The following is a 19,354-nucleotide window of genomic DNA, read 5'->3' on the forward strand; positions in this document are numbered from 1 at the left end:
TCATGGAGGTCGCAACTTTTAGCCACACAGAACAATCAGGCCATTTGTGCTTAAGCTAGGTTGTCAAGTTATATTAAGACTCAGTTAATGTTAGTTATGGTAAGTTAAATATTACATGTGATCAGACAAAATATTGTAGCCATGAAGAAGATGAGATGTATGAACTAAGTCGCTTGAAAATAATATGTTAGTAACTCTAACACACGTACACACACACACACACACACAGTTCTGATTTGCTAAACTGTTTCTTTTTCTGTAAGGCAGTGCATACTTAATTTAGTACATTCACACTCTTTACCAATACACAAGTGAAGTGAATTCACTACTAAATCTAGAACATTTATGTGGTGCCATACCATAATTTCTCTTAAATCAATAAATTACTTCTAAATAAGTCTGTACCATATATCTGCCTAATGGTCAATAAATGCAGTAAACCTTAAACTACGCCCACTTAAGTTAAATTAACCCATTAAGACCCACAATAGCATATCATAATTTTTTTTTTATATTTTATTACTAAACGAACTCAGATACATTGTTTCGGTATACACACACTGGATTTTCGAAAAAAAATTGTCAGATTTGAAATATACAGTGTGTCCTATACATAGGACATTGGGGCTATATGAGAAATCTACTAGTAAATTAATTTACATTACTAAGAAACATTTTCTTTCACATCTTCATCTATTAATTTTACAATTTGTGATATTTCTCAAAACATTTGGCACAGAGTCCCCTTTCACACTTCACACACACACTGTTGTTGGCTTTCCCTTCGGACAATAGGCACACCGAAGTTGTTTTCCTGATGGATTTTTTGCTATGAAATGCCCAACGTTGTCGAACCTGACATCCATAAGACATTTTCTTTTTGATTGTGGTCCTGGTCTGGGTTTCGGTGTACCACTACTCTTCAAAAAAAAAGTTGCCAGTCTGTAACATAATAATAATAATAATAATAATAATACTAATAATAATAATAATAATAATAAATGCATTGCATGTCATATGATTACTAATATCATAAAATAAGTTGATTACTTACTCTCTTCGAAACATAAGCAGGTCATGAGTACCCAACTCAGCAGTAGTGTAGAGCTTCCAGGATGCTACCACCATGGTGTCCAAGATATTTGTGAATAGAGGGAAGTACCACTTCTTGCCTCAAATCCGGATTTGGTATACAGCCATCAGGTTATCGGAGAGGTCAACTCCATTCTTGTACTTATTGTAGGAACTAATGCAATGTGGGATTGCGATGTTAGTTCTTGAGCCTTTTGTCCTTCGTAGCACTTCTCCTTTAGGGTCGAGAGATTCAAAACTGGTGACAACTGTTACAACTTTGTTATCATTCCAGCGAACTATGCCAATATTATTATTTGTATCCAAACATTTGTCTATAGCCCCTCTTTCCTTTTTCTTCATTTCAGAATGGTTTGAGTGGACATTTTTCAATGCGATTTTCTCGAACAGTTCCTGTCACAAAGAAACCTTTTTCTTTCATCATGACAGCAAGTTTGTAGGAAGTGAAGAAGTTATCCATATAAGTAGCATGCTGTTTAGGGTTTTCAATTATGGATGCAAGCGATTTCACAACTCTAAATGACAGTGGTTCATTATCGTTATCCTTTTTTCCTTGGTATGGCAAAATCTGAAAAGGATAACCGTCATAACTACATAGCATCCAGAGTTTGTACCCAAATTTTACTGGTTTTCCCCTCATATACATTTTCAGAGTGTGCCTGCCATAATACTTCACCATCCTTTCGTCAATTGATAACTTATCACAAAAAACCCCATATTTCTTCAGAGATTCATTAGCTAAATCATATAGTGGCCTCACTTTGTAATATCTGTCTTCTTTGTCAATGCTGCTGTTGTCATTGAAATGAAGGTTCTTTTTTATCTCTTGGAATCTATTACGTGACATGCAGTCAGCAACATTTTCCACACTGCAATCTGGAGAACGATCCCAGTACATGTGCTCCCTTGGTAGTGTGTGGTATCCACTAAAAAGAAGAATACCCACGAACTTCATAAGCTCTTCTTTTCCAAGTGAAAATGAATGGTCATTTTTCTGTTGACTGTATACTTGTGTCTGTTCTAATATTTTGTCAAGAATATTGTTGGACATAGAAATAAATATGTCAGGGACAGACTTCCCTTGCAGACTATCCTTTATGGACTCCTTCATTGAAAGAGGAATTTTGTCAGGAGAATCGGAATATTGGGGACACCTTCCATTCAATTTTTTCCATTTTGGAGACTTTAGGGAAATTGTTTCTTTACTGCTGGGTTGGTTATTTGTCCTAGTTAGTTCTGAAGTGTTTGTGTTAATTGTAAGAGAGACATCTTCCTCCTCCGGAATTGTTAGTTCAACCGTACCTGCAATATCAGATGGCATACCAGTAGTTTTATCAGGAACCACAATGACGTCGTCATCAATATCCTCACAATCGCTTGGAGCATCTGGTGGTGGGGGAATTATAGCCACGGAGATTGAGCTGGCTTCATTTTCATCTGTTTCTTTATCCCATATTTGATACAAATATTCTACTGCCTCTTCAGATGACAGCAAATTGCGTTGCCTCTTGTCTGAAAAAATCATAGTAGAGAAATAATCCATATTGTCCCAATGTCCTATAGATATGACACTGAATATAAACACAATTATCTTGAACACTGGCACAAATATCGACTTGATTTCATTTATAGACTGTTATATATACATTTCCAGACAACAATAACATGATAGAACATTTAGAATTATATAACTAACAGAAATATAAATAAATAAGTCTGCATACCTGTAGACATGATGTAGCCAGCAAGCAGTTACTTCAACCACTGGCGATTAGACGGGAATAAACAAAGCGATTGTTGAAAATCTTCGACAGAGTGTGTTCAGAAAACATTGCTGAGTCAATTGAACTGATAATCTTTGATTGAGAGCAAACACTCTTCACAAAATTCGCTTATTAACTGGAAATATGTTTTCGTCCTATTCATAGGACAATGGGATTAAATGGGTTAACTATAAGATGTAACAATTTCACTACATAAAATTAGCAATTTAAGGGAAATAATATCAAAGTACAAATTTAATATGAACTTGAAAACAACAATTGACACCTATCATAGAACAAAAGTAAATTCACCCAATTATATTTCAATTGGGTTTCCAAAATTAACTTTCTGTACTTTAAGCATACAAATGTCAATTATGCTAATGACAAATAGTGAAGTATGTTAATCAATTTTTATAATAATAGACTATACAGTCATTTGTTTCAAATAAGTAGTCCATCATTCAGGTTATTCTAGTGTTTATTGAAATTAAGTGAAGAGATGTATTCCAAGGATATTTCTCGGAAAGTTTTGTCATCCAGGCAGCCACATGGTATATTGTGTTATGTCAGCAGATGATTGGTTGAATCTGTTTCTTATATCAAGAAATTATGTTTGAAGAAATATTATTAACGTGTTAAAATAACATTTTAAAGAATAACACTCTTCTTCACTTCTACTGATGTTAAACTCCTATCTTTGATTTCACTGATTGCTTCATTGCTTTTGTCACTTGTGTTATTTTTGTTTGCAGGTGTTGCTGGATACCCTGCTACGAACTTGGAGGTGTGGATTTGCAGCAAGGGCACAGTTAGCCGACAACATCCTCTACAATTGTGGAGGCTTTGTGTTGGTGGGTGTCAGCTTTCTAGGCTTTCTCTTGTGGAACGGTGGTCTTGTGGTAGGTGATAGATCTGCCCACCAAATGGTACTCAACATTCCACAACTCTTCTACTTTTCTCTGTTTCTTGTTATATTTTCATCTCCGTTTATGGTTCTATATATCAAAGAATTTCTGATAAATTTATTGAAACACTGGAAATTGGTTTTGATGCTGCTAATAGGGTGTGCTATTATCGTTTACTCCAATACACATGTGCATACTTATTTGGTATCTGATAATAGACATTATACATTTTATATCTGGAAGAGACTGTTTGAACGTTATTATCTAGTCAAGTACATGCTGATTCCAGTTTACATATTTGGGGCGTTTTCAACATTTAAATTGTTGAAAGAAACTGATATAGCTTTTCAAATAGGGTACATAGCATTTGTTGCTTTGTGCCTTGTTCCACAGAAGTTGTTGGAGTTCCGTTACTTCATTGTGCCATTTTTGATGTTCCGCCTACATGTCAACAGTAGGTCTTGGTGGCAGCTAGTACTGGAATTCACATTGTTTTCCTTGGTTAATGCAGTTACTGTTTACATATTTATAACAAGGACATTTTACTGGTTAGATTCAAAGGATGTTCAAAGATTTTTATGGTGAGTTTTTTCTGTCAACTGGGTCCTGTTTCATAAAACAGTACTCTAATATTTACTGCAGTAACAGTAATAATTACAATTGGACTTGACCACTTTTTGTTCCATGAACCTACTGCAGTAAAATAAATTCGACTGTAATAATTCACAATTTAATAAACTGGATTACTTATTTACACATAAGTTCATTGCTGCCCTCACATAAGCCCACCATCGTTCCCTATCCTGTGCAAGATTAATCCAGTCTATCATCATATCCCACCTTCCTCAAATCCATTTTTATATTATCCTCCCATCTACGTCTCGGCCTCCCAAAAGTTCTTCCATGCGCATGATGCCATTCTCAATGTGTTGAAGATTACATAATGAATCTTCCGATTCATCAGGTTGAGAAATCAAATACGTTCTCTTGACAATGTATCCAGCACAGCTGACTTCGTTGGCAGAGGTGGTGGTAGCACATCATTATAGCTGTCGTCCTATTGTTGCTGGGTGACAGTGTGAATTGGAAATTCTTTCTGATTTAGTGCGGTATTTTCGTCGTATTTGCCAAAAATGTCACACTTTTCCAGCACCGAAAATATCTTTCTTTTCGTTGGTGGCGCCATAATGAAAGAAAAGCAGACAAACAAGGGACACAAACATCACCACTATGAACACGAACAGGTAGAGTGAACTGATAAACTGGCACCTAACAGGGTGGGATGCTGACACTTTATGGAGTGATGTCACTACTCTTGACACTATGTACTTAAATCCATTTGGTCAAGGCTATAAGCAGAAACAAGTTTCGTTGGTAAAGAACGCTAAACACAACAAAAATCTTTGCCTGGGACCAAAGGAATAGAATGCTATAAGTGGGAAAGCATTAAAAGCGGGAGCCTCAAATGCGGGATATTTTAAACTTATCTCATATGGGATGGATCAAGGGACCAGAAAAATTGAATGTTAAAGGTAAAATATTTTTATAAGCAAGAGCGCTGTATCAAAGTTTTACTGTACTTTGTTATTTAGCAACGATGGAATTAGTGATAGTTTGATGGGGGCGAGATGAGGCGGAGGATTTGCCATAGATTACCTGACATTCACTTTACAGTTAGAGAAAACTTGGGCGGGGGGGGGGGGAATCCAACCAGGTAATCAGCCCAAGTGGAATCGAACCCACGCCCAATTGCAACTGTGGATCAGCAGGAAAATGCGCTACTGCCTAAGCCATGCCGGTAGCTGTGGTAGACTCTGCAGTTGGAATCCAAGAGAAAATTGTCTGTTTAAATCCAGTATAATGCATGCCATATAATTCAATATTGTGTGGCTTTGTTTAACTTGGCAAAAGAAGATAAACTTAATTAGCTCTATAATATAAGCTAAATGGTGATGAAAGAGAAAGGGAAGAAGAAGGTAAAGAATTTGTGCAAGAAAATGAGACAGCAAAATTGAAAAATCGTTTTCTTGTACAATCACTTTCATTGAAGATAAATAGTTGTAAAATAAGAAAGACTATTGACTTTATTAAATGAGTTCAGTTTCCTGAACATTATTGATTTAATACACTAACAATGAAAGAGAATGGTGAAGGTTTCACATATGTTATTTGAAGAGATACAATGATTGACTCTCCAATTACATTGCAAATAATAAATAATCCACATGTGTCGTTTGTATTATCCATACCACGTTCAGTCACTGGTAGATCATTGGTAAAGGTTGAATTGGGTGAACCAAGTATCTTTTCTCTTTTAGTATGTCCAGTTTTAACATACGATTTTTTATTCGCAAATTCTCTACTTCAACTTTCATCTTTTGTTTGTTTTTTTTTTATCTCACTGTATTTATTTTTTGCTTGTTTTTTTAGCTCACTATTTATTACAATCTTTACATTTTATAATAACCTTCCCGTTTTTCTCAGACTCTTCATTGTTGTCACAGTTCTGTTCTTGTTTGAAAAATTGACCTCTTTATCTGGTCCTTCATTAATACTCGTACTATCAGTATCTTTAGGTTCTTCAGTCGAATCACTATTGCAAGTCCTTCAATCACAGGTGAATCTTTTCCGATTATCTCTAACACAGATTATCAATTTCATCTAATTTGAAGTTAGTGCCATCTTCACTGCCAGTGTGCTTTTTATTTTCCATTTTACTCTGAAAATAGAAACGTAGACTATACAGAGTGGTAGTGAAATAACTCTGCAGATTTCCAGAGTGAATAGTTCATGTTATATGTAACAAAAAAGTGTACTACAATATTGGTGGAAAATTCACAGTTTTCTTAAAAAAAAAAATCCAAATGCATAATATCCTCTTATTTGGTAACTATTGCGAGTAGATTCGTGATTTTTATCCATGTCGATATAAAATCTAATAATGAATAATTTATTCCTCTGGCGTATTTCCATAGCGTGGACGGTTTTCATGTAAATTTAATTTAAAAACCACTAATTTCAAGCCACTGAACAATGTGAACAGATTGCAGTGTTGTAGTCAGAGCGGGAGAGGTTCACCTAGGAGAGAGACCTTAGTTCGTTGACCTTTTACATCTGTATTACAAGAAGAAAGAGCAGTGTGTTAGTTGTTACCAGACTGCTGGAACTGCCAACTTAATTTTCTGATTAACCGTGCATTTAATCACAAAACGTAATATAGGTTTTCTATTCATTTAAGTGTACCCTATAATCCCTTTCAATCTGCAGGATTATTTTTCTTTCACTCTGTATAATTATAACTGTTGAATGTTTTGTTTTATTGTTACCACACAATTTAAAAAATAGAAAGCTACCATAGCCCTGTCAAGTTTATTAGGGTATTGGTGGGAGGGAACGAATGCCACTGCATAGTGTTTGAATTACCTCTACCTCTATCTCTATCATGAAAAATTCTGCAACCCAGACAATGTTCGTTTTGTTGCTTGAGAGGAAAAATTACCGTCTTCAACTGGTGATTGTCGTTGACAGATTGTAACATTGACCACAAACATGTGTTACAGTATTTCATTTCAGGGATGAAATTGAACAAATGACAAAAATGTGATAACATAAACTGAATCACTGATTACAATAAACAAATTTTTTGCAATGTTTCAGTATTTGTCCATACAGGGTTTCATAAAAGTGATGACAGCCGACTGATAACATCCATGATTACAATAAGCAACGTGCACTATTCTGTACGTGTCTCACAGCATAACTGCTGTTGTAAAGAGTTGTGATGTGTAAGAAAGTGTTGAGGATATTTCAATAAGTGAAAGAATAAATGATGTGATGTCAATAGAAAAAAATTAAATTGAACATATTTTTCGGTAGGCCGTCCACCATCCATTTTGGTAAAGCAATGCTTCCAACCTGGTTACGTCCTTTTTTTTTTAGTAGGTTATTTTACGACGCTGTATCAACATCTCAGGTTATATAGCGTCTGAATGATATGAAGGTGATAATGCCGGTGAAATGAGTCCGGGGCCCAGCACCGAAAGTTACCCAGCATTTGCTCATATTGGATTGAGGGAAAACCCTGGAAAAATCCTCAACCAGGTAAGTTGCCCCAACCGGGAATCAAACCCAAGCCACCTGGTTTCGTGGCCAGACGTGCTGACTGTTACTCTACAGGTGTGGGTGTTACGTCCTACCTCATCAACTTATACATGAATCGATCTGGCAGCCATAACTTTACCCCATGGAATGAAATAGATGAACCATGAGATTGATTTAAAAATATGTTACTTATTTTTTCTTGTATTGATTCTAGGAAATATTGTCAATTCTTTATTTCAGAAGAATATTTTAGATTTATAATCTATAGCAGTGGTCGTCAGCACTTGCTACAATGGGTAATGTGTAAGAAGTGCATGACCACCATGCTGGCGGGAGAGTGAGAAATCTGCCTTAGTTGATGCAGGCTATCAGTGGAGTAGTCAGTAGACACTTGTGAGTGGTGTTGGTTGAAATTTCTGGTAGTAGTTTATGTAGGTTTTCTACCCCTATTTTATTTAACCTTTTATGTGAGGAGGCATTTTTCTTTATAGAGTTTGAAAATGTTGCGAAATGTTCAATTTGCAATAAGATCCTCAATGTGATGAGAAAATGTAACTTGCAGCATCACTATGACAATTTTCATGCTAATGATTACGACAAATTAAAAGACAATGAAAGAATCGCAATGGTAAAGCAGCACAGCTGAGTCTCAGTGATACTTTTAAGTTTTTATTCACGAGTCTGTTATGCTGGCATGGTTTAGCCACTTTCATCATAGAAAATAGCCTCTTACAAACATATTATGTTGAGCTAAACATGATCAAAATGCGTGCTGCCAGATGATGTAACTTTGGCTTTTTTATTTAGGTTTTCTTTCTTGTTTCGACCAATTTTTGTATATTTGACACTAATGAAAAAGCTAGTTATAACTAAAAGCTATTTATTTTCACAATGTCTATACTTGTGTTCATTTTGAATACATATACACTTATTGCAGTTTTATTTATGGGGTTATGTTTCTTTATTCATGTATTATTGCTTTGCATGTAGAATTAACACAATTTCAGAGGAGACATATATTTTTAAGTTAATGACATTATAAACGAAAATACTGAATTAATTATATAATATATATGCGAATTTAAATGTGTGTGTGTGTGTGCGTGTGCGTTTTTTTTTTTTTGTGCTTCATTAAACTATTATTGCTGAATTCTGCTAATGTGTTACTGTCAAATTGGGTGATTTCGATCATACGGTGTGATTTTATGCATTGTGTAGTGTATAAGTTGAACTGCAATAATAATATTCAGAATCAGTTTTAATTGAATGGCGATTTTTAATGTCAGATCTTAAGTTTTCTTTATGTTTGTCTAATACCTATTGTTGCGTTTTATATAGTTTTATTTGACATATGAAGCTTTGAATTAGGTATATTGCCTAATTAGAAACTATTGTTGATCACAGACATTCTTATGCATAAATTCGAAATTAGTAATTTTAAAGTACTTTTGCCTCTGACATCTTTTTCTTTAATTAGTCTGGCAGCCGATAATGTATTAACTATCGTAAAATATGTTCCATTGTTGAGCGTGAACATTACAAACCATTTGAGGGCTAACTTCGGACAATCATGGGTCGCTATAGGAGGAAGCTTGCAGCTTCAGTATGTTGCAATTACAGTGCAGAAAGTGTAGAAAAAGCTATCAGAGCTGTAAAGTCAGGCATGTCTTATAGAAAAGCAAAGTAATGTTATGGTATACCAAGATTGACTCTTGAAAACAAGATAAGCATGGAAAAGTAAGAGGGGAACAACCTGTGCTAAATGCAGATCAAGAAAAAAACTCTTATGGAAGGAATATTGAGTGCTGCTCGCTGGGAAATTCCCTTCATGTCAACATCTGAGGAGCCTAGTTACAAAGACGGCCAATGTCCATTTGTCAAAAATTTTCAGTAGAGGTCAAAAACTTTTTTAGTTAGTTTAAGCTAACTTAGGAAGTTTAATTTTTTTCTACAGTATGTTGGCAGCTTAGAATAAATAATTTGTTTAATTTAAATATTTCATCTTCCACATGTAATGAGATAATTGAAAAATAAAAATGGACTTGGCCAGTTTTGTAACAAAGGATAGGAAGGTGGCTGTTTTGTAACATAATTGAGGGGGGGCTCTCCAATAACAAGTCATACCTTGATTATAGGTTTACCATTATAAAATCATACACTTGTCTTGCTATTGCAGGAACAAAAATATTTATATTTTATTCCCATGACACACATCCACTAGTTTTATGCTTGGAAATAGAGATCCTCTAGAGTAGGCCTGCACAAGGTTTGCACTCTCCGAGCTGGCTCACAGCTCATGAGCGGAATGCAGATATTAGCTGTGCTCTGTATAAGGGTGGACTGAAAGAATGGATGATCTCATACGAAATATACACAAAAGGAAGTATTATTACGAGTGTTTATGAAATGAATTCCCGTTCAGTGTTTGCAAAACTATCTTGGACTATTATTAATTAAAAAAGAAATATTTATTTTACAGAAATAATAGAAATTCTATAGCTACTTAAATGTACGATATCATTTTGTTATATTTTTATTTATCAGTACATCAAAACGAGGTTTTATGCTGTTGGCAGCTGAAAGGAACAGTAGCCTACTGATCATAATGAAACATCAGTTACAGATGTTCGATGTCTGCCTTTATTAAAGTTGATTATAGAAAACAGATGCTCACAAATATAAATGTTGAGCCAAACATAGCAATCATTTTCACAATAAGCCTGTGTAGTCGTGGATAATATTGCTAATGTTTAGTCTTGTAAAACTCAACCAGGCTAGTAGTATTATTCAAACGACCTTTAGCCCTTAGGTCACATTGAAGATTAATAAGTTCGAGGTGTAAATCGTTAAATGTTATGTACTGTCTTTTAGATGCCTCCATACTGTACTGTAGCAGTAGGTAAGCAATGTGAAACAGTTACTGAGAATAGGCCTACACACTGCACTCCACTAGATAGCTGAGTGGTCGTTTCCCTCTCCTCTACCTATAGCAAGTCTATGTCATTTTGACGTATCTTCCTCTCCGTTTCGGCGAGCGGTAAACACGGCTCTCCCGCTCCGAAGGAGTGCACATGCTCATTGAGCGCTGTTTGTGCAGGTATGCTCTAAAGACTCACTAGTTGGCGCTAGTGTCCGTAGTTACGATAAACATTGATGTTTCAGTGTGTCGCGGCTTATGTAACAGTTTTACTTGGTGCAATATGGAATCGGATGACTGGAGTGATTTGGTAGAATATGATATTATTAGGGAGAACAAGAAAAGAAGCAAAGACCGTAAAAGAAGTGGAAATCACAAGACAAATAACATTGTCATTGTACATGAATGTTAAAATGACATGATGGTCAACATACTATACCTACCCTGTCAAGTGAAAAATAAACCTAAATTACATTCCTCAACAGAGATCTCCGCATGTGGGTGTTGCACTTGCCAAGATAAACGACATGAGAAAAAACTTGTGGTACATTAACGAAAAGAACTATTCATACTATAACAAGATTCTTGCTTCAGATGGAAACAAAAGTTCAGATTATAATAGGGATGAATCTGATCTTGAATACCAAAATATTCATTTCTTGATTGCAGTAGTGACATTTTATTCTTATTGAAAGCAGAAAAGTTATTGTGCGTTTGTAACTTTATTTTAGTTTGTTATGTTGTAAGTCTATAAGAAAAATTGAATTGTTTTATGTTAGACATGTAATAATATGTGTTAGCAGGGGCGTATTTTGCGGACTACCGGGGCTACCGGCGGTAGCCCAAGGAAATTACAAAAGAAAAAGTTTATAATATAACATAATGTAATAATTTTGTATTACCGTATTAGTTTTACCACAGTAATTAAAATTAAAGTAATTGTTAGATTTATATGCGCTCTCTGCTCTCGAAAAGAAACAAGTTGTCAAGGCGGCATCGCTGGAGAAACCGCTGCTACGAAGGGTAGCCTGTGACCGTTCCGCTCACGTCGCACAACTCCCCCTCCCCCCCGCTCCCTTCAGTTTCTATCGTGCACTGTAGGTGGGTGAGTTGCCACTCTCGTGATCGGTTTCTTGGAAGGCGCGAAGCAACAATATGCTTAGTACGCTAGCTCATTAATGTGATTGTGTTCTTGCAGTGCAGTATTTTAAATTTGTGATTTGTTCGAGTGTCTAAGAGTTATATTAATTGTGAATTATTAAGTTTTTAATTTCCCAATTAAGTGATATTGTGAAAAATATGGCAGAACAAGTTTCTGGAGAGGTTTGTGTTGAAAATGACTGTGTAATAGAAGGTTTATTAAAAGTGCCTTTTAACCGTCGTACATACAATGAGAAAGTTGAAATTGGTTGTGTGGTAGTTCTAAACTGTCTAAACTATTTTGCTGGCCATGTTTGTTATTTAGCCGCGAAACTAATGTGTGGTCAAAAGAGGGGTTTTCTAATATGAACTCCCTTTGAACGGCAGTCCTAAAACACGACAAATCAAAATCTCATATTTATAGTAGCATGAACTTTGCAAACTTTGGGAAGACAAGAATTGATTTACAGCTAGATAAGCAAAAAGTTCTACACATCAACCAACACAATGCTCTTGTGAAAAAAAATCGGGAGATTTTACTGCGTCTTATTAATGCAGTCTGCTTTCTAGGAAAACAAGAATTGGCTTTTCGGGTCATAATGAGAGTGTGGAATCAGACAATAGAGGAAATTATATTGAATATTTAAGTTCCTTAAGTGAATTTGACCATTTACTGGCCAATCATCTTGAGAGTTCAACAGTATTCCGTGGTACTTCTCCCGCAATTCAGAATGACTTAATATTTGCTATAAGTGGGGTTATGATAAAGAACATAAAATCTGAAATAGAAGAAGCACCTTTTGTGGCCATTGTTGTTGATGAAACAAGTGACTGCTCTAATCAGAGTCAATTGTCCACTGTTTTAAGATACGTCGACAGTACTGCCAATGTTCAAGAACAGTTTATAGGATTCACAAATGTCAGTTCGGGCAAAACTGCTGCTGCTTTGTTTCAGCATGTGGAAGGTGTTATAGCAGAATACAATGTCGGCAATAAGTTAATTGCACAGACATACGATGGTGCTTTAGTTATGGTGGGAAATATTAATGGCTTAAAAACAAAAGTTCAAGAAAAGTATCCTCAAGCACTATTTGTCCATTGTTACAGCCATGTTCTCAATTTAATTTTGCAACAAACTACTTTAGCCATTCCAGAATGCCGCATTTTTTTCAAAACACTGTCGGGTTTAGCTGCATTTTTCTCATCATCTCCTAAAAGATCAGAAAAACTCAAGGAATTTATGAAAAAGAAACTCCCAAAAGTAGCACCAACTAGATGGAATTTTACATCTCGGCTTGTAAATACAGTAAAGTAATACAGAGAACAACTGACTGATTTCTTTGAAAATATCATTTATAATGACTCTGAAGAAAACTGGGATGATGATGTAATTGTGCAGGCTCAAGGATATTTGTATTTTTTCACACAGTTTCAGAATATATTTCTTCTTGAAGTCTATGCTAGAGTGTTCGCACATACAGATGTGCTCTACAATATTCTTCAGACAAAAAGTCTAGACATAGCATACTGCTTGCAAGAGGTATCAAAGTTAAAACATACTATATCCGAGTTCAGACGTAGTGGGTTTCCGTCCATATGGAGTAATATGGAAAATGGAAATTCTTCAGACAATACAATGGAACCACCATTAAAGCGAAGAAAAGGAGATGATGAATTGAAATACAGGCAGCTGTACTACAGCATACTAGATCGTATGCACATGGAAATTACTGACAGATTTTCTGATTATGGAAAGCTTCAGTTCACACATCTGAAGATTCTCAAAAATTTTCTGCTTATAGAGAAAACTTCCTGAATGAGGCACTAAACAAATTATTTCAGTCCTATAACAGTCACTTTGATCAAGTACGTTTGAAAAATGAATTAAGTGTAATATATTCAGCAGAAGTCTTTGATTTTTCGAACAAACCTATCCATTAAATATTATCTGCCATATATGAAAACCAGCTGAACCAAGTTATTCCTGAAGTCCTTAAATTGGCAACATTAATTGTGACAATACCAGCTACGTCAGCATCGGTAGAAAGAACATTTTCTGCGTTGAAGAGAATAAAATCCTACTGTAGATCAACTCATACACAAGAACGTTTATCCGGCTTGGCACTGATGTCAATTGAAAAGTAATTTCTACAGAAACTTCGCAAGTGGCCCAACTGTAATTTCAATGACGAAGTCATCAAAGTATTTTCGTCCCAATCAAGACGTCTGGAATTCACATATAAATAGGTAAGGAATTTTATTATAGGGTTTTAAAAATATATTTTGTGTAATAATAGGGTCAGTGGTAGCCCAGACCCTTAAACCAGTATACGCCACTGTGTGTTAGTAGCACATAGAAAACACAAACCTTTGAAATAATAATACAGATGTATGTCATAATGTTCCATAAACTGCAAAACTAGGTAAGTATGCCAGTATTTAAATAAAGTTATAGAAAACTCTATCATATTTATCATACATTTGAATCAAATTTAATGCTGAGAAGATATGTTTTAAAAACACTTCAAGGTATTGAAGCTGTAACTAGAAGTACATAAGTATAAAGAGTGAAGGAATTTTCAAATGGTTTTTACTCAAAACATATTTTCTTGACTTGCCTTGTTATTGCAGAGAGCCTCTCAATTGACAGCACACCCAATGTGTTTGTTTAGGGAAACAGAGTGATTTAAAAATGTCAGTATCTTTTATGTCTTGAAAAATAAGCAAACATATTTATTGTAAGGAAAGTACATTACCCGTATATTGGTGCAACCACATGAAATTAATTTGAAAAAAATTCCAACATAATAAATAGAAAACACTGCAATTCACAGACTCTTTGGAAGTAAAGTTATTGCTTTCAAACATTGTTACACAGAATAAAAATAAATCAATGTTATTAACATACTTTTAATAGATATTAATTTCACATTACAATTTATAGAGAAACACTGCAAAAATTCACTGATGCTTTGAAAGTAAAATTATTGCTTTACAACATTGTTGTACAGAACAAAAAGGAATCAATGTTATTAACATACTTTCCCATCTCCCATAACCATCTGCTCAGTCACATGACCTAATTCAAGCCTCCGATTGGTTTTGCGTGGAGTTGGCTGCTATTATACATATGCTTAAGAGGTGGCCGTCTTTGTAATGAAGGGTTGTTTTTGAAGTGCAATTTCACACATTTCTGTCAGCTTTTGACAACAAATAATAGCAAATTCGGATTTCACATACAATTTTCCATAAGAATTTTCCAATTTAACCCCACTTTCGAAAAAAAAAAAGAATGGACTTGGCCGTCTTTGCAACTAGGCTACTCATACATAAGATACCTTGTAAAGAGGTACTTGGACAGATCTGGCCAAAGAGAATGGCGAATGGTGCTTTAAGAATAATATTCCAGGAGTGGAGTGGGCGGCTTCCTTTCAAAGAGGCATTCTAAAACTCTCTGTTAGATGGAGTGTAAACATCAAAAGGACTCATGCTGAAGTGATCAAAGAATCAGTGCAAGAATATTTCCACAACATTGGTTCAAATACAGAAAATGTACCAGATTCTAATGTCATCAGTAACAAAACTAATTCTAATTATGATCCGGGAAAGGAAAAGCAATTTGTAAGGGACGTATAAAACATGCGTTCAGCCATTATAATATATTAAAAAGAATAACATTTCTGTTATGATGACTGCTGTGGGTGATGGCCATCTTCTTCCACCTAGTGTACTATACAGGGTGTTTCAAAAATACGGGGCATAATTTCAGGTATGTATTTCCCACATGTAGACAATCAAAATAGTTCATTACAACATGTGTCCGGAAATGCTTCATTTCCGAGTTATGGCCTTCACAACATTGAAATTCACCGGAACGTTTTTCTTTCCGCAGGTCATTGCCGTCAAAGGAGATATTAAGAGGGCACTCTGACAGTTCATTCCGAGGCGAAGGTTACATTCAGTGTTGTGTAGGCGTTAGACTGTGCGACATGTATTCAAATCAAGAGCTGGAAGGGATACACTTCATGTACTGTAAGGCGGACGGCAATGCTGTGCTGGCTCGTCGTTTGTACCAGGAGAGGTACCCACAGTGACAATGTCCAGATCGGAAGACATTTGTACGTCTCCATTACCGTCTGTGCGAGTATGGAAAATTTAACTCTCCTGGTTTGGGAAGGGGACGAACAAGATCTACAACTCCAGAAGTACAGAAGGAGATTCTGGAGGCTGTGAACATGACTCCTTCTATCAGCACACGAAGGGTAGCGTTGCAAGTCAATGTTCCTCATACGACTGTCTGGAGACTGTTGAAAGAGTATCAATTGTATCCTTATCATTTGCAACGTGTACAGGCCCTGTCACCAGCAGATTACCCTGCACGAGTTAGGTTGTGTCAGTGGTTCTTGCAGCAGTGTGGTGTAAATCCGAACTTTCCTGCCTTAGTATTATTTACAGATGAAGCACAGTTCACACGAGATGGCATAACAAATTTCCACAATCAGCATGTATGGGCGTATTGAAACCCACGTGCAACTGTTCCATCTCATCACCAGTGCGGTTCTCCCTCAACATGTGGGCCGGTATTATTGGTGATCGATTAGTTGGACCCCATGTACTTGTAAACAGACTTACGGGGCAGGCGTACACAAACTTCCTGGAAAACACCATACCTCATGTTTTAGAAGACACTCCACTGATCAATCGTCAACACATTCACTTCTTACATGATGGCGCTCCTGCACACTTCAGTCGTACGGCTCGCCGGTACTTGGATCGAAGGTTTCCTGATCGATGGATAGGTAGAGGTGGCCCAATTGCTTGGCTTCCACGCTCACCTGATCTGAACCCTCTCGATTTCTACTTGTGGGGCCATTTAAAATCATTGGTTTATTCGTCTCCGGTGCCTGATTTGGAATCCCTTCGGAATCGAATTGTGGCATGTTCTGAGGACATACGCAATAGTCCTGGACTTTGGGATCGTGTTCGCAGGTCAATGAGACATCGATGTGAGGTCTGTATTCAAGCAGGAGGTGGACATTTTGAACATCTTCTGTAATGACAACGACCTGCGGAAAGAAAAACGTTCCGGTGAATTTCAATGTTGTGAAGGCCATAACTCGGAAATGAAGCATTTCCGGACACATGTTGTAATGAACTATTTTGATTGTCTACATGTGGGAAATACATACCTGAAATTATGCCCCGTATTTTTTAAACACCCTGTATAAATCAGAACATTTTTGGGACACTTGGCAAGAGGGTGAACCACCCAGAACAAGTTTCAGTCATAACAGAAGTCGATGGTTTGTTATTGCTATTTTCGAGGATTGGTGTAAGACATAGCATTCCCATATTTAAAGAATGGCCTGGTCCAAACATCCTAACTATAGACAACTTAAATAGCCACATTTCTCTGAAAGTAATAAAAGAATGTGATAAATTTGACCTCCATTTTGTACTGTTGCCTCCAAACAACACCCACATTCTTCAGCCCCTAGATGTCAATTTCTTCAGGCCTGTGAAGAAAGCTTGTCCTGACGATCTGACTGGAAGAAGAATACTCGTGGTCCAGTATCCAAGGGATGTATTTCCATCCCTGTTAACACAGACTCTGAGAAAGATCGAGGCCAGAAAATTGCTAATACCGGTATTTAAAAGTGGTTTTCGATCAACTTGGCTCATACCATTTGATCCAACTCCTGTGTTGGAAAAACCTCCATACAGGTAAGAAACAAATGCTTTGAGTTATTGGCAGAGTAATTTAGAAGAAATCCTAAAGGAAACTGGCTACAAGAAGCCAACTAATACTGTTGGGCTCAAGAGGATTAAAATTGCACCAGGGTGATCAGTTCTGGGATGCCACCTAGTACAGGAAGAAAACCAACACCATGTCATGACATTGTTTCAGCTAGCAGCAGTGGAAGTGACAGAAGCACCAGTGATAGAAGCATCAGCAGTGAAGCCGAAAGTGATCATGAGAGAAAGAAATGCCCTGAAGTTACAGGATGATTCACTTTTGGTGGCTAATTACGAGTAATATGTTGGAAATAAGACTCTTGGGTAAGATCCAAGATCTAGTCGCTATTTTCCTGGACCAATATTTGGAGAACGATCACGCAATATATGACGTCACGCAGGCTACAAATATTTGAAAATAGGAATTAAATCGACACCCTTACTACTTCCTCTTTTCATTCTCCCATCTTAACCACTTCACTACGTTCCTCTTTCTCCCATATTTTCTTCTACTTCTATCTTTCACCATCTACCTACTTTATTTTACAAACCACTTTATATTAAATTGAAATACACAACTTATCTTCGAATACGTCGAGATTCGATCCTAGGACCTTTCGCGTAGTAACCCATCATCATAGCTATTAGCTACGAATTCGTTGATGAACAACCCCTTAAAAATTATACTTAGACAAAATTAACATAAAATACTTCCAAACGCATTAAATATACAACTTCATTATTATATAATTCATAAGTTTGCTACTAACTTTCTTACATTAAAATATAACAAATAGATCACAAACTATTTATCTGTATTATACAAAAAAGTAATACAGTACCATAAATATCCGAAAGATGGCGTTACTCCACTTATCCACTATCAATTGTTTTATTATATGTATATTAAATAGATTCATTCTTGACTGCTCCGTTTAGTACTCTATTAATCTTACGATGGGTAGTGCATAATATATACATGCACCTGATGCATCACAGAAGACCATAAACTTCCGCGATGCAAAGCCATCGACACAGATAACGAAAGTAGTGTAAATTGGTGCATCAAACAAGGACTAATTCCAGATAAAACACCAAAAACTTGTACTAATTGTGGTGCTGCAGAAAAAGTAGTATGGTAAGTAAGCTCGAAATATAAAAATTTTCCGTACTGTCTTAAATGTAAGCAGTGTAAAACAGAGGGTACAATAACAACAAACACGTGGTTCGAAAACGGTAAAATCAGCATTTTTCGAAGTTTAGCATTAGTTTATTTTTGTTTAATGGATGTACAAAACAAGCTGATCAAATGTTCCTCGACTTCATAAACAACATTAAAACAGCATACCCGGGCTATGGACAAACCCCATTAACACCCAGAACTTACACCAGCACAACACAACAACACTGTGGTAAGTTAAATTGTCAAAATTTTATAAAAACAATTTTTTGTACTTGTAATATTGTGTGTAGATATATGTGACATCATATAAACCTCTTACGTCATTCAACTTATTGGTCGGAAAAACAGCGATTCCATCTTGGATTCTACCGACTCGTGTAATGGTTAAAATAACGCGTATCAAGCGTATATATCGACAGTAATACTGTCACAAACGTAATTTATCTAGCAAGGGAACATTCTCTACCTATGAACTGCGATTTCGATAAAAATTCTCACAATTGCTAAGTTTGAG

At 36.0% G+C, this 19,354-nt stretch overlaps 1 protein-coding gene across 2 annotated transcripts in view; it reads left to right on the plus strand.

Annotated features, from left to right (window-relative positions):
• The window catches only part of Alg10 (alpha-1,2-glucosyltransferase Alg10), a 33,259-nt gene extending 28,735 nt beyond the window's left edge, over positions 1-4,524 (plus strand). For both annotated transcript variants that reach the window (XM_069837937.1, XM_069837938.1), the window contains exon 5: positions 3,611-4,524. In XM_069837937.1, the coding sequence (XP_069694038.1) occupies positions 3,611-4,348 (738 nt within the window). In that variant the 3' untranslated portion in view covers positions 4,349-4,524. The remainder of the gene's footprint in view (positions 1-3,610) is intronic.
• The last annotated feature ends 14,830 nt before the right edge of the window (positions 4,525-19,354 follow it).

Source organism: Periplaneta americana, chromosome 10, assembly GCF_040183065.1.
Source record: "Periplaneta americana isolate PAMFEO1 chromosome 10, P.americana_PAMFEO1_priV1, whole genome shotgun sequence".
In the NCBI taxonomy this organism is placed as follows: domain Eukaryota; kingdom Metazoa; phylum Arthropoda; class Insecta; order Blattodea; family Blattidae; genus Periplaneta; species Periplaneta americana.